The following is a 26,133-nucleotide window of genomic DNA, read 5'->3' as shown; positions in this document are numbered from 1 at the left end:
TCAAGCTAACAAGTAGTAAAATGTTTGTATAAAGAGCAAAGCGTGAACGACTAATGACCTTGTCTTTCCTGCGCCAGGGCTACCCTCTAGCAAGAGGGCTTTCGAAAGCACCATACCCCTTGCGACTCTCAATGCATTTAGAGCAGTAGTGGGAGTCTCAAAAAAAAATGACTGATCTCCGTCTCTTTTTAAAGGGCCACAAGGAATGGAATAACCAGAGACGCAGAAAACTTCGTTATTATCTGCATGGCAATCTAAATAAGAGGCAAGTATGGTGCAGTAGGGGAAGTGTGCTACCCGAAGAAGAGTACTGAAACACTGCGGCCTCCGATTCAGTGGCGTCAACGAAGTCGATAGAAAGTGTCTTTAATTGGTTCTGAAGAAACTTGATCGCCCTTTTCTTAGCGGCACCCGTATCACTGACGGGTACAGCCTGAGTCCCAACAGCGTCCAAGATGACTAGTGAGGCGCCTACGACATAACAAAAGTTAGCTTTACCTAATGCTTTTCAAAAGTACATAGCCACTCGCATGGAAAGAAATGGTGAAGGGAAGTAACATTCTAGCATATATAACAGACCATGAATGTAGCACTGGGCGGGGGAGACGCCTAGAGCAAATCGTTGATTCATAAAAGAAGTCCACGAGACAATATCCCGTAGACTGATGACCAATTTTGGGCATTCGGTTCTGCGAAACCATTCCACGAATCGCAACATGAGTTCTTCACCAATTATGTTATACAATGCAGAGAGTAAAACGGGGCTCTAATGAGAAACCGGCTAAAGGGCATAATTCCTCGAAAGAAAGCATATGTTCACTGATCTTCAGAAGATCGTCTGTATCGGTAACGGCAGGAACCCAAACTTCAACTACACCACAACACAAAATGATGTATAATTCTATAAAATATAGTATATAAAAGAGCGACCAAAGCGATTTCTAAGGGCTGCCGATAACTCCTTCTTGCCGAAATCACCGCCGGGATTCATCGTCGCCACTATGCGAAAGTCCGCGTGCGCTCGAATCACTTCAGTCTCCTTTGAGCTGCGAAGACATCCTAAGCACCGTCGATATCATGATAAAAACCGCACACCTCTTCTCTGCCAGAGTCAATGTTCGCTGTTTTTCCAGCACACTGTTCAGTCGCTCAATAACAGAATCGTCCGCAAGGGATATCTCGTCGAGAAGTAACACGTCCCCTACAGCGCTTCATTAGTATAGACAAGTAGTACTAACTGCGCTTCTCTTAACCGTTCTTCATCGCTTGCACAAGTGGCCCGTCGCACCAAGTAAACGCCAATGAAGCTGCTTTTTCTGTCTCATTAACGGCTTCAATGTCCCCCTCAGAACGAAGCGGGCGAAGACTTCCAATGAAGTCCGAAGTTTCCGTGTGCTGGTGGCAGTTGACCACATGCAATTTTTGCCCGCGCAAGAAGGAAATAAGTTGGCATACGAGCGTCTTGCCAAAGCCTTCATTAAAATTTAAATAACATATAAAGCTTTATAGTAAGCACTATTGTAAAAAAAAACACCAGTTTCGCCCACAAGCAGAAGAGGCTGACAGTAGCGAAAGCTTCGCTCGGAAAGAACGAAGAGCCGCTTCATTGCTCGAGTCCAAACAATCGACCCAAACAATGGCGGAAGAGGATTTAATGTTTCTGGATTATAATAATTTACTAAAATTCACTGCATAATTAGAAAAGCCGACCTTTTTCTTTCAACAGCAAACCGACGTCGCCAATAGCATCTTCATACAGAGTCTGTCACAATCCAGGTGTATAAGTATATATGAACATAGCAGCAAAATTTTCCACCTCCGCGTCAAGTTTAACATTGATGTGCTTCTGTAAAAGTTCGACCACAAGCGACTTTTCTTCTGCTCTTCTTACTTTTTCAGCTAAAAGCATGTAACTAGCGCGCAAGATGGTTAGTGAGCCCAGTTTCTCGTTCTTAGCAGAATGGACGAAGGACCCATTAATAGCTAATGACTGAAGGCTATCGCACTCTCTTTCGCACCACCGAAACAAGTCCCTCAGTGTAACAAATCCGTGCTTGCCTTTATATAACAAGCGAGAAGTATGTCGCATGCATCATGTGTGCAATAATTATAATGACCAGAGAACAGACGGGTCCCCTGACGAACTTTCTGCAAATGCGTGACAACGCTGATGATTTTGGCGCAGTAGGACGGGGGAATGGCGCATCTGAAGCACAATCCATCAGTGTTGGTGCGATACGCGTTTTAAGACGGGCCGGGGGGGGGGACCTCTTCTCAAGGATCGTTGCCAGTTCCTCTTCGGGGATAGCATCAAAGTGCAACTCAACAAAGCGATTTCGAAAGGCGCGGGAAAGTAACTTGACCACACCGTTACTAACAGTCAACAGACTTATCACAATTGCCACAACCTTTCTCCCGCCGTAAATGCCAGGTGGATTCTGAGTGGCAAACAACTGAAAGTCCGGATGCGCCTTTAAAACTTCTTGCGTTTCCGGTAGAAAACTTTTTAAAAAGGAATTAGAAGAGACTAATATTAAGTATAAAAGGTATACAGCTCTCTGTTATCGTCCAATAATCGATTTAAGGCCTCAAGAACATCAGTTGGTGCCAGATTAAGCTCATCGAGGACAATCCAGTGGCCCTATAGGCAGGTCTCATTAGCAACTGCCATAAAATTAGTCAAGCTGCAACACAACATGGCGAAGAGCCTGCACGAGAAGCCCCTCCTGAAAAACCAATCTTCCCGTAGGATCCGTAATGTAAGACCCTAATATAATACAGCAGTAAAAAAAAGGCAAAAGGGAGACTATAGCAAGAAAGAGGGACCCATATACTCCTGAAGATCGGTATGCTCGTGATTGTTAATTCGAACAAACTTATGGCCAGTGCGCTTAGCAATGTACTCGACCATGCTCGTCTTCCCGCTCGAGGTGGGCCCCTGCAGCAGGATGGGGTACTGCGCAGAGTGGTGCAAACAATTCATTATTAATATTGTGGAGTTACTTGTCGAGCGATCAGAACTCTGGACAGTCGGCGCAAATTTTCCCGGACAGAAGCCGTTAGTATATACTTGCACTCTTCGTGTGACAAAACCCGTTCAGGGCCCAGTTTGAGCCAAAAATGTTCAACTAGTTCTAAACAGAAAGAGGTTTGCGCTGTGCTTTTTCTATGTTCATTAAAAATAAACCATAATTGTTCCCCGGACGAGGATAGGCTGCGTTAAGTTGGCCGGGCTTGAGCTTCTTGGCAAAATGTTTAGCAATATGGCGCTGCATCGTCGCGTAGGATTTGGTGTCCAACTGTGTCAGAAATGACACACACATTCCTTTTTATAAAAAAGTACAAATTTTCAGCAATCCAACATTCCCTTTAATAAACCAAATGAGGACCTTCATATAAGGCTCTGACAAAACCGCAGTGGGGGGTCATGTGTCGGGTGGTATCCAAGGCTCGGCACAGAGTTCGCAGGCTGTAGTGCGGCTACAAGGGCTCTTATATGAAAGAAAATGCGTACATAAACTATGAATGCCAAAAACCTTTCGATGGTCGCCACCGCAGAGAAACTCCGAGGCCTGCTGATGGGCTTTCCTGTAGAACTCCGCTATGTCACTTACCTTCCATGATCATAAAAAAAGTATAAAAGAATTTGTTGGTCAATCGAAATATCCCACGAACCACATGATCTGGTGGGCTAAAAACGGCACTTAGATATTCCCGAATCAACATTTTTAAGTCGTCACAATGGTGGGGTTCTTCAATATAAAACTCGGTCATGCGGCCGCGAATGGCGGGTGGGATCTCTCTTTTGCCGACGTCGGTGGCCGGATTCATGCATCCAAATATACTAAAAAATGGTGCATCCACCGTTACTTTGCCGCCATACTACAGCGAATAACGTGCAAGAGAAATCACCGAAAAGCTGGGTGTCGGTTAAGCGGTTGTGTGTCTCCGCGTTCGGTTAATATTAACGATCCATCATCGTTCTCAAGCAATCCGTTCAAACACTCTAATATATAAAATGTCAGTACCGTCCAATCCAGTGGTATAGTTAAATCCACAAACCCAAAACCGCAGAGGAGGCCAAGTTCAGTTCATCCAAGAGGACCCAACCTCCACACTTATGTGGAATGTAGTGATGTATAGCTTACTTTATATACAGAATCGCAAAAAGTACCCGAAGGGCTTCGACCAATGCGCCTTCGACAAAGTCAAAGACCACGCCATTCTCGACCTGTGCTCTTTGTTTGGCAAATCGTCCCAGATTTCTTTAAAATTTGACAGTTTAATAACAAACAATACCAATGATCTCCACGATGCAACTTTACCTAAAGAAGAAGCGCCATCTTTGGCGTAGCTCCGGACGTAACTTTTGCTGTTCCACGTTCTGTAAAGCACACTACCACCAGCAGGCAACGGGAAGTATAACACACTCATTACTTCTATTTTTTCCTCGACTTTGGCTTGAGCAGATTGAAACAAAAGTATTAATCTCTTCCAGTTACTTTTGTTATAAGCTCTCCGTACCTTCACGCAACAAAATAACAAAAAACATAAATATATTATTTAGAATTCTACACCTCCTGAATAAATCTAGTGTTTGTTTTTTGAGAGAATGTTTGGTTAAACAAATCCTGAAACTCTTCCGTGAGAGGGCATGCTAGCTTTCGCACATCAACCTAAAACCGGATAAAATGGTTTGCTTACAGATTGCTTTATAGAAGAATAGTCCAATACAGGTTTATATCCTCCGAGAAGGTCGGAAATGTCCGACTGCTGACTCATATTAATAACCGTGAGTTTAACGCCATGCAGGAGAGCAAGTTTTTGTACAAGCGTTGTTTTTCCAGTACCAGTTTCTCCCTGAAGAAGAGGGAAGAAATACCGCAGCCTCCATTACAATGGCAACTCTTCAGTTACCACTAATAAGACCGGCTCTTTCCGAGTAATACACTTTAATAGGGACTCCAAATAACAACTGGATAGTCTGGTAAACGTAAAAACAGAAAGCCCTGATTTCATAAATTAAGCACGTGTTTTTCTGGGTGTTGTAAATTTATACCATTTTCGTAGGTAGTTGCGGGGAGTGCAACAGAGCCAATCCGTAAAATCTGCGTGTTTTCTCTATAAAAATTTACAAGCTAACATATAAGCCGATGTCAAAGGTAAAATTCTTTCCATACACTTCTACTTGAGGTTTATAAATATCCAAAAAATACTCAATTCGATGCGGAAGCAACTCTAGTAATTCGCCTATCGGTTAATACGTTATCTATGAACACAGGAATGGGAGGAAGCAGGGAGGACTATACCGAGTCTATTCGAAATGCGTCTTCTGTAACTCCTATCGGGGATGGCAGCGCAAAAGACGTCCAAAGCCTCGACGTAGGTGAACTCCTTCACGAGGGAGAAAGAGACGCTGAGCCAGAAATAAACAGTAAGAAAATAACTGCTTAAATACAAAACGAAAAGAGAACCAAGTGGTGTCTACAGCTCCGTCATGCGCAAACTGTTCGATTCTCGAGCACCATTTAAAAAAATCCCTCGCATGGTACGTCCGTGAATTCTTTTAAAACCAATAACAATTTTTTTCTATCAACATGCAATATGTAGGGACCTCCGTAGACTTTGTGAAGCAACAGAATTCTTGATAAACGAGCATTAGTTTTCCGACGAAGGGGGCCAGTTTGGGGTGCCTAGTAGTGCAGTGAAGCTGAATACTTGAAGTTAAAAAGCTAAAATATAAAAACCTTTCCTTTAGAATTTCGGCTACTTCCTCCCCTACAATAGGAGGAATATATATTTTAGTCCAGAGATTATCCAGAAAAGTGGTCTCTTGCTAGTTGTAAATGAGGATTTTTTTAAAAAAATAATAGTAAGCTTCTTTTCATAAGTAATGCAAAAGATACAGCCAAGAACAGTACAAAACCATACTTGAAATCTAAGGCCAGTCTGAGTAGACTGAGTAGCAAAAAGTTGAAAGCCATTAGACGCCTTGAGAACTTCGCCCCTCTCCTAAAAATTATCCTTATAGCTACGCGCACTTTTATGGTTATAATAACGTGCGCACCGATATATGCAACTCGCGTCTTTCCAAGAGAGTTGATAGTATCGAGAGAACGTCCATGGGGGCCATGCTGATGTCCTCAACAAGTAGCCACTGCCCGGCCAGCTAGTATTTTTATATATATCATTAAGAAACCATGTGAAGAAGGCCAACGTACCACTGCCTGCGTGAGAACTCCCGGTTGCCATCGGAATTGTCCTAAAAAAAAGCATCAATACACGTTACCGTACAAAGCTCTGGACCCCACCAGGAACATCGGTGCACACATACGTGCCCAGAAGAGCTTTGACATCTGTTTGCTCACACAAATGTATTTTTAAAAGTTGCGGGTAGTTTCCGGTGGCGCGCGCCAGCGAGGCGACCAGTGAAGTTTTCCCGCACCCCATTGGGCCTTCAAGAAGCAAGGGGACGGAGGCGGACAACGAGAGAGCCATTAGCCTCAAATGCTTCTGAGCTGAGAGTGTCTTAACAAAATCATCTTTCTGGCTATCGAGGGCGTTAGGAGAGGCTTCGTTGTAATTCATAACTACACCGCAAACATCAACGAGCCCGGGAGATATATGATGACTAAATAATATTCTATATACTAAAAATAACTATAAACATAGTTCCATGTGTCAACCTCTTTAACAAACTCGTAGTGTTGTTTTCATAAGAGCTTTCACATAAATTAACTTCGCATCGATACAAAAATTTAAAATGCTTCTCATTTGGCCAAGATGATCTAAACTGAAATAGAGTTCCAAATAAATAAAGTGAAAGCATGAAAATACCGGAGATCAAAGTTAAACAAAGCCCTGGAGTCAGCTATTTCTTGGCGTAACTTATGATGCTGAAGCCCCGAAAATGAAATTAGCAATGCAGTGGCCTCAAGCGCGTGCAACTTAGTAGTGCTGTCAAGATGGTTTAACTAATAATAGTAATTATAATAAAATTAACAATAAATTAATGATTTTTTTATATACAAGAAGCAGATAAGGGGACCAATCCCATCTATACTTGAATTCTGGGTAGAACAGGAGAAAACGATAACCCGTTTCAGCCTATGCAATCAAAGACGTTGAGTATATAATATATTTTCGTTATAATAACATGATCACCAAAGGAGCAGCAGAAACGTCGTCAACTTGGAGGCCGTGGACTCTCAGGCGTTCAAAAGGGGGAGGGCGGCGAGAATAATATTTCAACGCTGAACTATAAATAGATACATAGTTAAAAATGATAGAAGACTAAATAATAATTGACTAAAAGTACTGCCATAAAAAAATTGCAAAGTAAAAAAAAGAAGAAAATAACTTGAAGAACATACAATAAAAAAAAAACTATATATAAACCTTAGAGATTGAGGGCGTATAGACAAAAGTAGACTAAAAATGTAGCCAACCCTTTCATGTGCAGCATAACTAAATTGGGTTGTCGGTTGAAGAAGATTATATACAAGGCGATCGATTAAGTATGGCAGAAAAGGTATAAAAAATCTGTTACAAAAACATTTAACTGTAAACCTAAATAAAATTAAACAGTGGTAAACGCTACTTAATAACTTCTGTTGAGATGTTATCATCCAGTAAAGCCGCACTTATATTATACAATAAATTATGCTCATTCTCTTCCTCTAAAAGCTAAAATAATGAATTTAACATTAGAAGTAATTTTTTTGTTTAACAAATATCTATAAATCTTTAAATCTTTAAGAACAGTAAAAAATTAGATAGGTACCAGTTTACTAAGTAAATTTATGGCTGAAGGGTTGTCAGGAAACTTCTTGAAAAAATTTTCTAGTTTTTTTCTAAAAGTAGAGGAAAACCTCGCTATCATTCTCGTAAAGATGATGAGATAGCCATAAGAAAATTTTTGGTAAAGTTAGTATATCTTGGCTGGTTACAATTGTTCACGAGACAGAGATTTCACGTGGGGTTCCGCGTGAGCTAGATACCATTAGATGAGCATAACGCACAACCTTATTCACAGCATCTTAATATTCACTATTGGTCTCTACTCATATTTAAGACTACAACCATAGTTTATCTAATAGATAAGTAATTACGAAATAATTTATTAATAAACGCTTAATAGTCAGCTTGTAAAAAGCTTAACAGGTTTTTAGGAATTTATCTTTGTGCCCCGGGCTATCCCTTAAGCACGCGACTTGAGTGAAGCTTTTGTTTGATACAAAAGGATGTAAAACAGTCTTTTTAAAAATAAGGCTGATCAATCGTAGGTTTAGGAAGCTTACCGTTTTATGCCCTGCACACATCCGTATAATTCCTCTTTCTTAATTACGTTCTATATAGTACAATTATTTGGGTGCAACAAACTTTGAAAAGTGCTTACCTTGTTTTCAGGTAAACATTACAGCGTAATTTTCCACCTAAAAATTTATAGTTGAATTAGATTCTGTAATGATAAAGTTAAGCCTATTAACACTTTTGCAACCAGGGATTAATTAAAAAATATGAAACTATTAAAAACTTTGCTGAAACACATAAAACTAACTTTCTATTACAAGCTAAATCTCTATATTCTTGTAACGGGGGCGTCCTATTAACTCTTTTATTGAACGAAGGCTTTTTCTAATGTAACTTAACTTATATTGTGGAATAGCTTGATGCTACTTTTTAATATAATTACCTACAATTTATAACAATTTTATCGGTATACCCTTTGTAAAATAAATAGGGGTCCTTATACTGCAGTCCACAAAAATTAAAGGCAATACTTTACTTCTTACTGGGAGCCATGCTAGAAGTGTAGGGAGAATTAGTCAAGTCCCCGTTTATTCAACTGTATACTGGAGACATTTTTTTCAGTAATTTAGAAGTATAGTGTAGCTTCTTGCTCTAAACAGCAAATCTATACACCTCTTGCTAATTATACTCATATAAATATGGTCACAAAAACGCAGCTCCTTTAGTTTTTACTTTGAGGAATGCTTAAACAATATAAGGCTAAATTATTTTAACTAAATCACATTGTTATATTTATAGATGAATTACTTTTCTTGGGCTAGTTCACTCAAACCAGAATTAGAAATACCAATCAAGCCGAGTAAAGTTTGCCAGGGTTGTTACACTGAGCTAATATGAAAATTAGCTGCGACAAAAAGTATAAGTCGCTAAAGCTTTTTCTTCCGAGGTGAGAAAAAGCAAACCTACCGTTTTGGCGTTAACAAACCCACAGTTCTGTAGTTTGTGGGAGGTAAAGCATTCCTGTATACAACATCTAGGTGCTTTGCAACTTTAGTTTGTCTATTGTAAAAAATTGTTATAAGTACAAATTAACTAATTTAGTCAGAAATATGGCTTGCTTATCTAGCGGTTATCGTTGGTTCCATTTTAATTAAAATTTTGTATATTGGCAAATGAGGCAGTTTTTGCGCTTTCATTATTAATATTTGTAACATTATGGTACTTAAGTTCCTCTGGTAGAGGGGTAACAGTTCCATAATCTACAGGGTAAAGAATTACAACGGATGAAACCTAATGCGTTATTTAACCTATAACGATCAAACTCTGCAGCTTAAAATAGATTTGTTTTAAGTTCACTGGTAACTAAATTTACCACTTTTTTATGTTTAGTTGTTTACTGCCCTATCCGTTAGAATATGTTACTCAAACTTACCAGAGCTTGTTTCAGAGATCGAGCCTCTCGTTTGGGATAATTTCCGTAGACCTATTCTTGCAAACTGAACCTAAGCGACAAGTGGTAAACATAGTAACCAATAACCTATATGTGGTTAAATTAGCTGCACCTGTCGTTTAATTTATTGGAGATTATTTTTTCTTAAACTTACTACTTCAAATTTTACTCTATTATACGATCTTCTACTTGTGAGAATTGTTGTACTATATTAAAACATAAAATTGTTTATGGAGGTATGAATACGCTGATAAGTCAACTTTTTTTAGGAATAACCTTTTTGTGGATTTCTTTAAATTAGTGCACATAAAAAAATTTGCTTTTTTCCTTAGTTATCGAACATCTACAATTGTATACTGAATAGGCAATGTTGGAAAAGACTCATTAGCTGTAGAATTAGTTTTTGTAGGAAATTATACGGAAGGTGGGCAGGAACTTATGTTCATAAAGTACTTTTATTTTGATTGAGTTGAAGACTTACATAAAATATAAAAGAAACAGAGATTTTGTATGTTTTTGAAGGCTCCTAGATAGTAACAAATAATATAAAGCTTTCAAACAATATAACAAAGGTTTAAAACAATTAAGAAGCTTTAATATTTGTTATTGCACATAAAAAGAGTTAAAAGCTTCAGAGATTTTTACAAAATATTAGTGGGGTATGCCAGCGATTTTATAACGTTTGTACTTTATATTTTATCGATTATAGGTTAACCTGCCACTTGATACTTTTTTCTAGAGATGCATTTTTATATATTATAATCTGTTCAGTCAAAATAACTTAATTCTAAAACTAGCGAAAGTCAAATCTTAAGTCTTTACCTATTTTGTAATAAAAACGCTGGACCCTATATATAGTGTTTATTTTCATTATTGCTCTGAGTAAAGCACGTTAATTGCCACGGTTGTAACTCAAAATATTACGAACAACTTTAATTTAAAGTTAGGAGGCAGCTAGACTTTAACTATTTCTAAAGGCGGTAAAACTTTTATAATTAAAGACATTAACGGTAAATGTCGTAGTGAACAATTAAATAACGAAATTTTCGTAGTTATCAAAATAAGCATTTACAAATTTTAAGCTCACTTTCCAAGTTGCGAATCCTCATAGGAAATTTTTTATATATGTAATTTTTGTAGAGGAGCCCTCTCACAGAAAGAACTTCAGAGTAGGCTTTTTTGGGTTTTTATAAGCAGAGTACTTCACATTAAGAAGCCCATGAAACTTATGCTTAGATTTTATGCAAAGCGCAAAAAGGTTGGGTGTTACTCCTCTCACTTTTTTAAGGAAGTGTTAAAGGATTACTAAATGACCCAAACAAGTTTTTGCACGGACAACCTATATTTATGGCCAATAAAAGCTCATGACCTTTAAGTACAGCAAGTCCAAACTCACGAGTCAATGGTTACCAAAAGCGTTCAGTCAAAGTAAACTCTTTAATATAAGTAATTCCCACGTATAAAGGGGAAATCTAAAGCGCCAGTAATCTTTAGCCTTTATTTATTGAACGAAGCTCGTCCGAAAAAGAAGAATCTGCAAAAGCTTGATTCAGAATACTTTGTACTACTTGTTCAGAATCTACTCTTGACTGAGTAATATGGCTTCGCGTCAAGTCAGAGCGATCACGCCGCTATAAAGAGGACGAGAATGTAAATATGCCTTAAGTTGAGAAGAAACAGTTACCCATCTTTCGTCGTTAAAAGTTTGGAATACTTGCGAGGAGATAAGATTTTCAGCACCTACAAGAGTAGAGACAAAATAAATACGGTTTTTATAAGGAATTGAATCTAATTTAAAAAAAAAAAAAAGCAAACTAGTAAAGTTATTTAAAGGAGTAAAAATTAAAAAATTTCTTGAAGTGAAAAGAGAAAAATTAAGAATACCCTAGAATGAGGCGGAAGATGAGAATATTTTATGTATAGATATTGGTACCATAACTCCTTGAAGTGCGGTCTTCTGTCTCCAGAGGCTCTCAAATTTAAGCAATTCAAACTTCTCTTAAAACGCTTCAAATAGCTTAAGGGTTTATAATATAAGTACGAAGTATTCCTTGCGCTCATTTGGCTGCAGGTCCCAAATATTTCTTTAAAAATTATATAAGACTTACAAGCTATAAGTTAAAAGATAGTAAAACTCTACCGAGAATAATATATATAAAAGCTTACGGTTTAGAAATAGGATCGGCGCCAAAGTATGTCATGGTCACGAAGAGCTATATATCATAATAACGGGTTTATAATATTTATTAAAAGTATATTATTTTGAGGAAAGAAATTATTTATTTCTATAAACAAAAAGTAAAAATAAACTCGAAGGATGGAGTTCGTCGCACGATTTTTACTACTCTTAGCACTTTCCAGGATACAGTTGTGCTGAACAGGCCCCTTATCGGCAAAATCGGTTAAATTAAATTCTAGAAAACTAAACTTATCAAAGTAGTCCCCTCTTCTTTTTCCCTAAGTTGTTAAACATGGATAAGCAGCTTTGTAAAAGTGAATTTATAAAGTACGAACTTTATATACTGTTATTTTACAAATACAAGGAAAAATTTTCTTTTCGGAGGAGTTATAACTTAGCGTGGTCTTAAAAGAAAAAGTTTCATTCCATACCACTGCAAAATTTTCAATTTCTTGACTTTATATTATAGAAGCATAAAATCCTTTAATAATTTTAACAATATAATCTAAAAACATAACTTTATAATCCAGACAAAAGGAGATTAAGGTCAAATAAAAATATTTACTACTATATTTGTTGTATTTACCATAAAGTAGTCCCTATAGTTTCTCCTCCCTTAACCTTTATTTTTGCGAAAAACAACCCTGATAAAGAAGGAAGGTTCTGTAAATCAGATACTTTCAGAACCACTTCGTATTTTACTTTTTTAACTTTCTTCATTTATTCGCTTGCCAGCTTATACGACGAACAGTAGAAAGTATTAAGTTTAACGTTGGTTTTACGACGAATATAAAAGGAAACGCACGCACTGACCGCCGGCCTTTCGCGTCCATACTCGTTTTTATTTTGTCATAGCCACTGCGCCACTACCTCTACGAAAGGTTAAAAAATATTTCATAGTTGTAAATTTAAATTCATCAAATTTAGTTTAATAAAATTTTGCTACTTTAATTTGCGCCTAAATAATAAAAAATTATTTGTAACAAAATTAATTTTTTGGCTATTTTTTTAGCTAATTTCCTGGTTACTAGTTGGCTTTAACCACGAATTACTTTTCCAGTCGCCGGCTTAGAGAAGTTAACTCTATTGCGAGGGCGACAGAGTTAACCTTCTAACGGTGCGAAAAAATATATTTTGCGAGTTTCGGGTCACGTACTTTCTTTATAACTCATCATGAGTTTCTGGGTTGTAAATCGTTTTTATTATGATCTGTCTATACGTTTTTTGTCAGCATTGATCTTTTTTAAAAAAAAATTTAATTCTGTCTTTGGTTGTTTGGCAGGTGTGCTTGCTGTGTTTACAAATTGTTGTAATATGACAAAACTTGTATATATTTGGTTTAGTGATTGGTCGTGTTATATAACGAAAATTAAGCTTAGTTCTCAGTGATTTTTAGGCGTTGAGTATATAGAGTAGTCTCCTTCACTTTTAATTTGCGCTTTTGCTTTGGTCTCATACCATATATCGATATTATTCAATAGTTAGCTAAATATAAAATGCATAAAGGTTTAAAGACTCCAATATCAAATAGTCGATTTTTCTGTAATAAGCTAACACTAGCGTTTTATTTAGCTTTGGCATCCTTTTAGCAGACCGCCAGTACCGACTAGATAGAGACAATGTAAGCGAAGCTTTTTGGTCAAACGGCCCATCCAACATCCTTGATATCTACCAACTATTCCCATTATGAAGGCAGCCGGGATAAGGAGTCGGAAAAGGGTTTTTCGCACTCTATGTGCACGATGTGTCACAGCTCGACAATCCCCACCGGCGGATAGCCTTAAACACAAGTAGTTCGAGGATTTCCCATCGTTATAGTTACCTCTTTTACTGTGCCAGCATCGTCTCATATATTTCCGCTTGTGGCGTAAAATTACGATTTACGTCACATAGAGCAAATCATTTCTTATCCACGAAGCACGCTGCACCACCATTGCCAATAATTTTCAACGGCCGCTTATTCGAGATATTTACAATTTGTAATAACGATTCAAGGTGGTGACTCAAATATTGTCTACCCTTTTTTGCGCCAAGAGCAAACTTTCGTTGCGTTCCGTGTATCCGGCAAGCTCCTATAAAATTCTAGATATGAACGTGCAATCACTATTAGAGAGCACAAAGTATTTAAAATTTGTCAACACCTTGAACAGCTTAAAACAAAAACAGATGAGACCAGGTTAACTGTAAAGCTGGCCGGGTGGACGTAGGACTCAAAGTCAACTTATCCTGGTAGTTGTTACAAACTGTTTTCCATCCACTTAGACCAAAAAGCGGAAGTCGCGGGCCCGATATCTTTTTACTACAGCTCCCTCCAGACCTTCGTTTTACGCCTTCCAGAAAATAGCAGTGGCGGCTATTTCCCATGGACTGATAAAAATAATATCAAGAACTGTTAACTTTTCCTTTACTTTTCGTTCTCTTTATTAAACACTGTAACAACTCGTTTTACTAGGCTTCCTGTAGCTCTTCAGTCGGCTGGCTCCCGCCACCAGTATATTTTTCATCTAACGGTATTCAAAATTCTTTATATTTGAGTGTTCATGTTAACACTAGTTAAAAAATGCGAGAAAGTAGGTATCTTAAACTCCACAGACAGCATATCTTATCTAAATGGAGCTTTTGAAGACAATTTTTATCTTTGGAATTATTTTTTAGTAGTTTCAAGAGGGAAGGTGCCCATTATTGCTTTAAAATATTAAGTAAATAGAACACCTCCCCTTTGCTAAAAACTCCAAACTGTAAAAGTTATTATTTTATTATTTACCATACTGCAACACTTCCTAAGTCCTATTATTTCCCTCAACTTTTTTATACCGTTTAATGTCAAAAAAATAACTTACATTTAATCTGTTTACTTATTACTGATAACTTTGTTTCTTTTCTCTTTTCCGGAGCTTAACTTTTAACTCTGTTTAAGTTAAAAACCAAACTCATAAGATTAAGCCAAAAGGAATTCAAACTTTTAAAACTCTATCATTGCCCAGTGTGTCTTAAGTAGAATTTAAGGTCTATGTCAAAAGCTTATTAAGTAGAAGAAGGATGCATCGAATAAGCTACCTAAAAAATTATAGGGTTATTTTTCAATAATTTTGTAGCACCTAATAACTTTAATAACTCCCATCGGTTGTGTCACAGCAGAATATAATGAAGGATCCAACAAAGCTACAAAGCCTAAAGTAATAGTTTGAGACGCTTTAAACAACTTCCCAGTCAATAGGTAAAGTATGAGTAAGAGGGAAACAAACGTAATTACCTCGACTTTGCAATAAATCAAGTCTATTTGTTAGGGTGAGTTAGAACTTTTCTAGTTATGTAAAATATTAAACTCAAGGTACTTATCACAATATGGTTAATAACTTAATATAAGACTATATAAAATACTACTATAAATAATACAGAAAATTTCTCATAAATACAAAGGTATCCTTGAGGGCAGAAAAAGAGCTCTATAAAACCTTCTTCAAAATACTAAAACCTAAAGGCATAAGGTGAGCGATACTTAAACAAAATTCTAGTTTGCTGCTTACATGAATTAGATTCTCTCCCGGAAGAGCAAGTATTTAACACAAATATGAATAGCAAACAGAAGAATCAGGAAGACTTCAAAATAATGTAAAAAGCTTACGAAACACAGATTTGCCAAAAAATATAGTAAACCTTTAATCTCTAGCTACCTAAAGTAGAAAGTACCACTAATATAAATCTTAATAAAGTTAACCACCAACGAAAAATGGTAGTAACCACATCAAATAAAAAAAAGTCCGTAAGGTGGCATTTATTACGGGAAAAGTCAAATTGGTTGTGCACTAACCGAGTTGACCCGTCCTATAGGCCTCCTGATAGCTGTGAGGATCTTTTTTGTTTTCCGGTTGTAATCTTACATGCTCGTCAATCCTTAATATGGATATTGCCGCCTCCGTTGCAAACTTGAAGCATTTAACTTTGCCTATGGTAGGCTCCAGCACACCGGCTTCCACATTGTCGCGTGTAACGCCGGCGGCAAGGTCAAGGCCAGTCCACTTCAAGTGCAGCTTAGAGTTATCGGTTTGAGAGAGATGATGAAATGCGCGAAGTTTGGCCAGAAGATCAATAGCGTCTTTCGCAGCGTTGACGGCTAGCGTTTTGGGTATTACAGTAAGAGAACGAGCAAATTCCGCAACGGCCAACTGGTTACGCGACTCCTAACAAATTATAACCCGCTTTTAGTTACACGTGCGCTCGAGCGCAATAAAAATAACAACCAGGCGACTAGCCAACTTCTCCAAGTAAACTGAAACACCAGCTTCGACGGCGCCACCACCAGGAGAGATCATTCCACTTTCCAAAACTCTTTTAACAACACAGAGTGCATCATGCACAGATCGTTCCATTTCATCTACGCACAATTACGAATTATAAACGATGGATTCTGATATAAATAAAAAAATGCTCTACCGCACATAAAGTCGTTGGCCCCACGCAAAATAATTGAAGAGGAGGGGTGAGCCTTTGAGCCTTTGATTAGGATCAGCTGGTTGTCGCCCACCCACTCCTGCAAGGGAAAGTAAGATCTAAAGAGAAGAGTAGTATCGGAAGCGTCCACGTGCCTGCGCTACTTCCTCTGCATGGCCAAGCATATGAGCGTCAAACTTTTCGTTTCCGTCCAAATCAGCGAGCGAGCTCAGTAGCTCAGCTTGAAAATGGGTGTTACTAACATTCCAGCAGGCGCTACCAAAAAAAATAACCTCCAGTAATTCGAGCAATCCTTTTAAGATCTTCTTTAGTACATCGCCTTACCGCCATGATCCCCTCTTTGTTCAGATACTTCAAGTACAAATCATCAATGCCCTTCGTGGTCAGTAAGACGTTGGCTCCGCTACTGACAATCAATTTAAGCTTTTCGGTAGTCATTTCGATTTCCCTGAAAAAAAAATATTATATCAAAGCTTGCGCCTAAGATTATTTAATAACTTCTAATTTATTACCTTTGGCGAATCTTTTCTAATTCCTCGGGCTCATTGACAAGCACCTGAACACCAAACGCCATTTTTTGTTTTTGAAGATTGAAATCGATACAAGCAATCTTAGCATCCTTAACAACGTGAGGCATAGCTATGGAAATCTTTATGTTTTAAGAAGGCTAAAGTTAGCGAGAATGAACCTTCCGAGGCAATCGTGCAGTTAAGAGCATAGCCCTTGACAAGCAGAGAATCTTTAGCACGTTTACCGTGAGACTTTAGAACATTTATAGCCGAGACGGGGTATTTCACTTGATCTTTAGAGTTCGTGCGTTTCACAGAGAGAACAGCCTCAACGGCCATGTCAGCAAAAAACAAGGCATCATCAGCAATAATCTACAAAAAGGTATTCTACGGAAGAAAAAAAGCACAAGAGACGGATAACCTTAGAGTGCATACTAGTAACAGCAGCATTTACCAAGCATTCACGACCGAGCTCTTCTACTGGTAAAGATAAGTGTTCATTAATGTACTTACAGGCTTCTTGACAAGCTAATCGGTAGCCACTTATTATGGTGGTCGGGTGAATCTAAATCAAAAAGAAACAGCCCTAACAAGTTAAAAAAAAGTAATAACTTTTAAGATTACCTTACATTTAACGAGCTCACTTGCATTTTTCAAAAGCTCAGCAGCAAGAATAACTACAGAAGTTGTTCCATCTCCTATTTCTTGATCTTGCAACTCAGCTAATTCTACCAAAACTTTGGCAGCTGGATGCTCAACCTCAAGAAGTTTAAGTATCGTTGCTCCGTCATTAGTTATGGTTACGTCCTACTTTATTATATTAAAAGCTTTTAACAAATTAATGTCTAAAGAGTTGCCTACGCCTAGTTCGTCAACTAGCATTTTATCCAAGCCTTCAGGCCCCAAAGATGTTTTAACAGTATTAGCAATGGACATTACAGCTGTTACTAAAATTAAAAAATACATGTTAAAAAAATAATAATAATAAAAAAAGATTAAGAGGGTTACTATTATTTTTTCGAACTGCATCTCCGCTTTCCCTCTCTCCTTCTACTGCAAGTATACTACCTTGTTGCATTTTTTTTAAGGTTCAATAGGTAGGTTTTATCTATACTTTAAATTAGGTTTCTGTTAAAAAAAATAACAAAGCAATAATTAGAACACACAAGTCACGAAAAGGCCTCCTTAAGGGTATACGATAAACGTTTTAGCTCATGACTTAAAATAGTTGTTTAGTTCCCTCGTGCTGACATTGCCTCCTAACCTCCAGTGTGCTGGCATTAACTGGGAAGTACAATCAGGCTGCACTGTTATAAAGAATCTAAAGGTTTAAGCATGGTTATTATTCGAGACTTTTTCTTTATTTCAAAAAAAGATTATAAGTATAATTTTTTCGTTATATACTATTAATATTTTTTTATGTCCTCTTTTAACATTTGAGTAAATCCTATTGGTTAAGAAAGTAAGTTTGACTTTTTGTATTTCTATTAATTTTTTTTGAAATAGCACAGCTAAAAAAATTTCTTTCTCTTTTTTTTTGCAAGTTTAACGGAGCACCATATAATCTTAAAATTGGTGTTAATGGATGTATTTTTTTACTAGTAGATAGTATTTCCGGGATATTTTCTCGCTGTATGCGCCATTCGAATTTTGAGATAGAGTGTAAGTTTATTATAAAATATTGAAACAGTGTACTTTTTTCATCAAATATGTAGATGTATACTTAGAGCAGAAATATTACTTACTTTTATGTAAAGTTTTGTATAAGCATAAATAAAGCTTTGTTTACTTTTTTCTCGTAGATGGCTTTTAATTTATACTAAAAATTTGTAAAAATATATGATCTGCTTTACTTGAGCTTTATTTTTAAATGAAGTGTTTTGCTTTATTTAGTTTACACTCTAGGAGCAATTTTTGACTAGTAATACTTAAAATTCCCTTTAAAAATGGAGTTTAAAAAAGGATTGAATAATAGCTTATACGGTCCACCTATCAAATTTTCATGTAATAATAGTATACTAACTAGGATTTGTTTAGAAAAATTAAAATCTCAGTGACTCAAGCTTTCCTATTACTTCTTTTCTTATTGCGTAAATCGAAAAAAAAAAAAAAAGAAAGGCTTGTCAACCTTGAGATTTTTTGAATTAAAAAAATACTTTTAGTGTAGGTTTGAATGGCATTATCTTTGTATAGAAAAGTTTTAACAGTTGTATCTACTGCATTGTATGAAACCTTAAACTTCTGTTAAGTGTTCATAAATACAATTCACTACGCTCTGCCTTTTTTTTGAAAAGTCTGGATTAGTATTAAACGTTATACTTGACTTTAGGCGAAGCTGAAATTACTTATAAGCGTATATCACAACACATTTATTATTAAATACACGTTTATAAGCGTATATCACAATACATATATTTTTAAATAAACTTTTAAAAATTATTTAAACACATTTGAAATGAAGACCCACAAGTATAATGTTCTAGTAAATAATTTTTCGATGGTTCTTTTGAATTATAAATAGTTTTTTACCGGTTGTTCAGTTCACTACTTTTGTAATACAATTTACAATATTGGGCACGATATATAATAATCGATAAATACGAACACTGCTTCGTAATAATAAACCTTTCTAAAGCAATTACGGAGCTACTATTAACGGAAAAAAGGAAAAAGAAGTGGTACACTAAAGTAACTCTGCGTGCGGTCAAGTAAAATTATACCTCAAACACGCAAGACTAGATCAAGTTTGTTGGACAAATTAAGATACACGGAGAGAAAGGCGTAAGTTGGTTCATATTAGAATTATTAGGTTGGGTTGCCTTGCAATTTGCGAAGAAAAAGTAAAGTTCGTACGTTAAAGAACGGGTATGTTGAACCCTAAACTCACCCTTTTTCTCACCTAAATAATGTAAAATTAAATTTGTAGTAAATTTCCTCTTCATTTCGTTACTCTTTCTTTAAATTGCAAAGTGACTAACAAATAATAGAGTGATGCAAAAAAGTAAGAAATTTGAAAAAATTTAATTATTAAAATTTTGTATGATAAAAAATATAAATTTTTCAGTAAATATTTAATAACTCCGCCACAGCACCAAAACAGAATTCAATATATAACCTACCTTTAAACTATACTTGGCCCAACTCTTTAAAGTTTCCTGATAATTATAAATAACAGTATTTATTAACATGTACAATGTTATTATAGACAAATATTTTTATAGTATTTCGCGAATGGTACTTTAAAAAAAATTTGAGATAAAATCTTTAAAAAAAATCTCAGCTACACAGAAAATTGTCTTTTCAGATATGCAAGTAGAAACACGATTAAAACAACACAAAAACTTGTATTTAGGGCTAAAACGGTTATAACAAAAATGCAAATGGAATCTTTACTAAAAAACCAGCCCCTAACAATTAAGCTTCCCCATTTTGTTTGATTTTGCTAATAAAAAGACCCGGAAACTAATATATTTTTTATAGGTTCTAAGGTATAATAATATAGAGTTACCAAAAACTTAGGGCACGGTAATAAATTATTTAATACGTTCAAAGATGCCTAGGAAGCACAAACCAAACAATACAAGAACCACAAAAAATTAATAAAAAAAAATTTCGTCGTGCGGGAATCATAATTATTTTAGCTTTTTAGTGTTTTGTTTTCGTAGATACAGTCATCCCTTGTCCCTTTGTCTTAGATATCATTTAAAAATTTATAAACTTCGAGTATATTAGACTGTTTGAGCTTTAGTGTCTTGTATGGCGGATACTCTGCTTAACCAATGCTTACATATTTTCCTTTCCCACCGCTTAAAATCGGTTTACGGAGTAGTTCGTTTACATATATCTCTTATTTACTAGTTATTTTTATTTTACATTTTTGCTTTAAAATTCCTCCTAGACCTACTTTTTATTTGATCTCTGCGACTTTAATTAACCCTTTACTTCAAATTATAGTACATGTCCCCGTATTTATAAGAGCTTTTTCAGTTGTAGCTGCTCCTAGTCAGTTTCCAATGAAAGGTTTATTGTTTTTTTTAGGTTAATCTATCCCCCCCCTGCAACAAGTCTTTCTACCTTCTTGACATCGTTATCGTATACTTCTTCATCTTCACATACAAATTCTGCTTTCCTTCTAATACTTGTGAACTTAGAGTATCCAATTATACCTTAAGTTCTTAAACAGTTAATTGGTTCTAGTCAGCTAGTTGGAGTTATGGTGCATACTAACCTCCACCTACGCGACTCTCTTTGATCGTTGTTGGTTGCACATTTAGTCTTGACCTTAAAATTTTTAATACCGTTACCTAGTTGCCGATTAAGGGTAACTACGTGATAGTCATTTATAGTTCTTTTTAGCAAAACTTATCTTTTTAGGGCTGATAAAAAATTTGTCTCTCATCTCATGATATCCACCGGCTTCTGCATCTTGCAGGAGATTTTTCTACTCTAGTGCCTCGCAAGTAGATAGCTTTAATTGTTCTGCCCATACAGGCCGTGAATATCTATTCCTATAATAGCGCTATCAGAGTATGTTTTAGTCGTAGGTAGTTACATAAAATCCACTGACTGTTAAATGGTTCCTTGGATCTTCTAAAAAGCATAAACTCTTCTATTAGATTTGTTAGCTAACTTTTGGCTTGCGACACAGCACCTATTATTACTCCTGCTCCCCTGTTTCCTTCGATAGAGGTGCCCGTGCTAGCGTTTCCGAGAAATAGGTTTGTTAAATTACAACCATCTTGGAAGCGAGTGTACAATGACATTACACTTTTGTAATTCGATTCCTTCAGTTTAGAACTTTAATTTGGTTGGGAGTCTACTTTAAAATCTTAGACTCTATCGAGTAATATTTATTTTGGATGAAAGGCCTGCCCTTAAAAAAAATTTAAATTGCTGGTAAAATCTGCTACAAAAGTCTATTTGTTAAAAAGGCTGCATATGTCACTACTTCATTTCATTATCATTACTGCTTGTTTAAAAATACAACTTATCGTGTCACCTAGAGGTAAAATACTTAGTTCTTTAATCATACATTAATGACGGCCCTAGTAGTATTGCTAACGAACTCTGTGCCGTCCCCCACCTTGATCTCTTGGGTAAGTTCTGTTATTTGCCTGTTGTGAAGACATCCATGATGGTCCTATTGTGTGCAGTGGATAATCCGTTTATTTGATGCTTATTTGCTCTTTGATCTTGGTGAATTTAATAAAGATTTCCTAAGAGCTGCATATTGGTTGCCTAATGTTTACCTATAGTAGTTTACCCGAATCTCTTTGTTTGTGGGCTTCATCGTGCTTGTGTATTTTCTTCATTTTAAGTTTAATAGAGACACATAATACGCATTTTTTATTTTTCAAAGGGGCAAATGTTAAGTATTATATTCTAATGTTACCTGTAACTCGCATGGCCAAGTTGTAGCCCCCTGGTCGGAATCGCGATGTTTGTAAAAATAAAGTTAAAACTAGTTAACTAAGTATTATTTACTTAGTTGTCCTCCAGACCCTAAGCTACTTATTAACTTCGACCAAAACGCCCTTTAAACGTTTAGTCTTCGTTTTAGCTCTATAGACTAAAACGAATACCTTTACAATATCGCTAGTTCTAGATGAACGTAATCTAAAACTACAAAGGCGCGGTAAAAAACGCAGAAAAAAGGCAGAGTGGAGGAAAAAATGGATGAGTCACTCATGTTTTTTATTTAATTATCATTTTGACATATCACGGTCGTTATCTGCTACAACTGAATTAAGGAGGGTGACCTCCTTTACAAAATTAAGGCCTCTCGAACCATCTCTGATAATATAAAAACAGCGATTTCTTTGTAAGTTAAGCGCTTAACATTTTCCTCCCCCTCCCTCAAAATTTAAAATATTATTATCATATGATTAATGTTCTAAAGCCGTTACAATACTCGCACTTCTAAGATACATCCAAAAAATGATTAGGGCGTTCATATTTTGAAAAGTGTGCGGGGTTACAGCTCATGGGGTTGGTTATTATGTTATTGAGGTATTCTTCATATCGAGTTAAACAATATATAACCCTCCGTTTAAGGCAAAACAAAAAAGGTTTAATTTCATATTTATTATACAATCGGGAATTGCGCACAAACCAAGGAGCGCCTGTAAATATTTTAAGGAGATTGTTTTGAAGAATTAGATGGCCTGTTCATATGCAAGGTAGAGCAGTAAGGCCATGAAACACAGATGCGGTAACTAATAATAGGTCGGATAATAGCTTTATATACGAGAAGTTATTTTTAAAATTCAAATGGCTTCTTTTGCATATAAAAGGATATAATACAGACTTCTAGTCGTTCAACAAATGATCTTTTGCAAATAAATGAATTCAGCACGCGCATAAGGTATATATTGGCAAACAGTATATATCTAGTCTATAAATACCTCCTTCATGCCAGACTTTATCAAAAGCTTTTACAATACCTAAGAATACCATAACTATTGTTTGCTTAAAATTAAAGGCCTCTGTATTGTTCTCCACAATTCCCTAAAATTTGTTATGATGTAGAGTGTCCTACTCGAAAGCCAAATTGGCGTGTGCGCGTGAAGACGGGGGGGGGGGGGGGGGGGGGTGGTTAGGCTTTGAGAATATTTGTATACTGGAGAGTATTAAAAGGTTCAGTTATTTTGCCAACAAGGAGTAGTAAACTAATTGGCTAATAGTATTTAGCATAGCTGTAATATGGTTACTTCTAGGTTTAAGAATAACTTTTGGTTGTTTCCATCTTGTAGGAAAGTAACCTTGATAAAAAATAGAGTTGAATAGTTTTAAAATGTCAACAATAGCCACTGGAGGAAGATTTTTTAGCATTCAATCTGATGTACCATCAGAGCCCCGACTTGTTTTTATAATTCATTTTATCCATTTTAGTTTTAACCTCCTTTTTATTTATGAACACTTGTGAATCAAGAGGTGATGTCCCTTTGCGGAAATAAGATAGTATTCGAGTATGCATGAAGTGTTCACTTATTACTAAAGATAGTGTAGGGCTTACACCGTGAAGATAAACTTCCTGCAAATGTGTTGGCCTTTTCCTTATTAGAATAAGCAAGTTCTCAATTATTAAACATGATATATCAATCATTCTTCTGTGAGTTAAAATGACAAAGTCATTTTTCATTATATTAATAATGATATTTAGAGATCGTAGCTTCATATCACATGAGATTGTTATAAAAAGCATTCATTTTGCGTTTAACCTCACGAAGTGTGTTGCAAAGTCTAACTTGTCACTTGGGGCTCCTCTCTCCATTAATATTCTTTTTTATCGTCTACAATTATTGATGAGTTCCTCAGAGAGAAAGTATTTAAAGTTATTTACAAATTTATGCGTTGTTGATGAGCTCACCAAGTAATTTATAGTGTTCTCAATAGAAGAGAGAGAAGCATTATTTCCAGACGAACAGGAAGGAATCGAATAGTGTGGTAAGTTAATTACCACTGTGTTTGATTTTTAATTAGTTACCTCTAGGCTCCTCTGTGTTGCCCCGACTTAAATCTCCAATTAGCAATAAAACAGGGTCATGATCTGATGATTCATAAAGGTTGATAATATGCACAGGCACCGAAATGTTCTTTAATACTAAAGCTAAGCCCAACACATTAATGGAAACTCTACTTGAGCGATGAGTGGTTCAAAGGGGGCTAAAACAAAAACTGCAGTATTTTCTGCCCAATGTTCTAGAATCTTCCCATTTTTTGGATCATTTCGATTTTCCATACTGCTGCTCCATGTAGAATGTTTGCTGTTTAGATCCCTCAAAAACAAAAACAGGACTAGTATTGTTAAATAATTTATCTAAGACTACTTCATTATTTCTTTTCCGGCGACTTATTACAGAATTTATATTTACTGAACTAATTTTTTTTTGTGATGGATACCCCGACAGCCTCTCTAGACTATTAAATTTTGGTAAATTTAAAGAGTGCTTTATATGTCTCTTAATAAATATGACTACGTCTTCGCTTCTCATCTTTTTTCCGACCACGCATGTTTTATTAGAATTATAAAATATATACCCTATATATTAATGCAGTTAATTTAAAAGGTACCTAATTAACAATAAATAGTTAAATAGTTACCCTCAATTATTTAAACTTTGAAGTGTGCTATAAAGGTAATTGTATTCTACACAGTATTCCTTCCATCATCAAGTTCAGATTCGTCGTTGGTGGGTAATTTTTATCTCTAATAGGTGTTCGATTAAGTATAGACCAATTTTTATAGTCTATCTAATAGTGTTTCTGTAAAACAGTGTAACTCTTCCCGTTCGATTGTTTAAAGTAGTTGTGTACTCGCTTTGATCTAGTTTTCCTATATAGTTGGGGGTAAAGATATTTAAAAGACCAAATTAAAAAGAAATAGAGTCCACTTAGTCAATTGATTAGTAGATAGTAAACCGGTGCAGCGCAATAAAGTGGGTCCCCTATAACTTAAAAACTAGCTCTTGTACAAAATAAGCTATTTCCAAAAAATGACAATCCTTTACCAGTTGTATTAATACCATGCACCTGTGTTTAATCCAGTTCCATAAATGTAACCGCTTCAGCGGTGTAACGTGAATATGTTTTGATTGGGTTAACAACCTTTTAGTTATATTTTCCAACAAATTAAGTCGGTTTAGGAATTATACGTTTTAAACAACTAGTTACCAAAATATATGCTTATATAGTTATTAGTTAATAAAGACGGTCAACATATTACCATTGTATACACTATTTTAATTTTTCATGAACATAATAACTTATAGTTATTGACAGAAAAATTTTGTCAGAAAAAAAAGAAGAGCTCAAGTTCAAAGGCAAATGAATTTACGAGCGCTGGCCCCTACATTTTTATAAGGCCTTTCACACCGATCGTCATAATCTGGAAGAACTTTGGTCTTGTATCTTGTAGGAGTATTTAATCCTTTAACGAGCAAAACTCCGGGGCTAGATTTTTTTTTTTTTGCGAAATGGCTTCCTGTGTTGAAACTATACTTTAAAGTCCAATTTGTTTTCAAAAATTTGATTCCATATATCCCAATTAATAATTTACAATAAAAAGTAAAACAAATGTTTACTTACCTATCTAACCATAAATAAACTTAAATCCAGAATGAACACTTTTTTTGTCCAATAAAAAGATCGCGCAACACATGCCCAACTTAACGTTCACTGGTAACTAAATTTACCACTTTTTTATATTTTGTTGATTGTTGCCTAATCCGTTAGATCATGGTACTCAAATTCACCAGAGATTGTTTCAGGGGTCGAGCTTGTCTTTTAGG

General features: G+C 35.9%; 3 protein-coding genes across 3 annotated transcripts; all 3 read right to left on the bottom strand.

Moving 5' to 3' along the window:
• Window positions 1-6,588, bottom strand: LOC135144120 (midasin-like). Its single transcript, XM_064076113.1, is given in 37 exon segments — window positions 1-242; window positions 298-471; window positions 580-723; window positions 779-871; window positions 931-1,046; window positions 1,096-1,201; window positions 1,254-1,472; window positions 1,535-1,688; window positions 1,817-1,913; window positions 1,974-2,058; window positions 2,118-2,206; window positions 2,269-2,357; window positions 2,409-2,502; window positions 2,553-2,641; window positions 2,697-2,767; window positions 2,827-2,956; window positions 3,004-3,134; window positions 3,554-3,614; window positions 3,676-3,844; window positions 3,913-4,006; window positions 4,063-4,117; window positions 4,175-4,265; window positions 4,326-4,384; window positions 4,438-4,524; window positions 4,578-4,676; window positions 4,735-4,860; window positions 4,918-5,009; window positions 5,060-5,121; window positions 5,181-5,250; window positions 5,310-5,416; window positions 5,475-5,563; window positions 5,615-5,693; window positions 5,748-5,836; window positions 5,932-6,012; window positions 6,068-6,169; window positions 6,222-6,262; window positions 6,312-6,588. Coding segments are annotated over 37 exon segments (4,053 nt in total).
• Window positions 6,589-11,193: 4,605 nt separating this feature from the next.
• LOC135144119 (early estrogen-induced gene 1 protein-like) lies at window positions 11,194-12,678 on the bottom strand. Its single transcript, XM_064076112.1, has 8 exons — window positions 12,469-12,678; window positions 12,218-12,338; window positions 12,014-12,160; window positions 11,870-11,916; window positions 11,745-11,787; window positions 11,637-11,673; window positions 11,388-11,443; window positions 11,194-11,334 (listed from the first exon to the last, which is right to left on the bottom strand). Exons 1-8 carry the CDS (start codon window positions 12,600-12,602, stop codon window positions 11,194-11,196), a joined length of 726 nt encoding a protein of 241 aa, XP_063932182.1. The 5' UTR covers window positions 12,603-12,678.
• Window positions 12,679-15,661: 2,983 nt separating this feature from the next.
• Window positions 15,662-18,099, bottom strand: LOC135144113 (T-complex protein 1 subunit alpha-like). Its single transcript, XM_064076108.1, has 12 exons — window positions 18,010-18,099; window positions 17,852-17,951; window positions 17,705-17,790; window positions 17,468-17,650; window positions 17,265-17,408; window positions 17,023-17,215; window positions 16,847-16,973; window positions 16,607-16,782; window positions 16,469-16,554; window positions 16,317-16,413; window positions 16,124-16,257; window positions 15,662-16,063 (listed from the first exon to the last, which is right to left on the bottom strand). The coding sequence occupies exons 2-12, from the start codon at window positions 17,919-17,921 to the stop codon at window positions 15,689-15,691; spliced, it is 1,671 nt and encodes a 556-aa protein (XP_063932178.1). The 5' UTR covers window positions 17,922-17,951; window positions 18,010-18,099; the 3' UTR covers window positions 15,662-15,688.
• Between the last annotated feature and the right edge of the window lie 8,034 nt (window positions 18,100-26,133).

Source organism: Zophobas morio, unplaced genomic scaffold (genome assembly GCF_036711695.1).
Source record: "Zophobas morio isolate AGI-343-1 ecotype UQ-CSIRO unplaced genomic scaffold, CSIRO_AGI_Zmor_V1 ptg000083l, whole genome shotgun sequence".
NCBI lineage: Eukaryota > Metazoa > Arthropoda > Insecta > Coleoptera > Tenebrionidae > Zophobas > Zophobas morio.
The sequence above is the reverse complement of the archived record's forward strand: the minus strand, read 5'-3'. Positions and strand labels throughout refer to the sequence as shown.

Bases quoted from the DNA above. Each gene is read 5' to 3' on its own strand.
- LOC135144119 (XM_064076112.1), bottom strand. From the start codon at position 12,602: ATGAAGAAAGTTAAAAAAGTAAAATACGAAGTGGTTCTGAAAGTATCT. The intron at 12,339-12,468 runs GTAAATACAACA...TATAATATAAAG, and splicing joins ACTATAGGGACTACTTTATG to TCAAGAAATTGAAAATTTTG. The intron at 11,674-11,744 runs GTACTTATATTA...TAAATTTGAGAG, and splicing joins ATGAGCGCAAGGAATACTTC to CCTCTGGAGACAGAAGACCG.
- LOC135144113 (XM_064076108.1), bottom strand. From the start codon at position 17,921: ATGCAACAAGGTAGTATACTTGCAGTAGAAGGAGAGAGGGAAAGCGGA. The intron at 17,791-17,851 runs GTAACCCTCTTA...TTTTAATTTTAG, and splicing joins TGCAGTTCGAAAAAATAATA to TAACAGCTGTAATGTCCATT. The intron at 17,216-17,264 runs GTTATCCGTCTC...ACCTTTTTGTAG, and splicing joins TTACTAGTATGCACTCTAAG to ATTATTGCTGATGATGCCTT.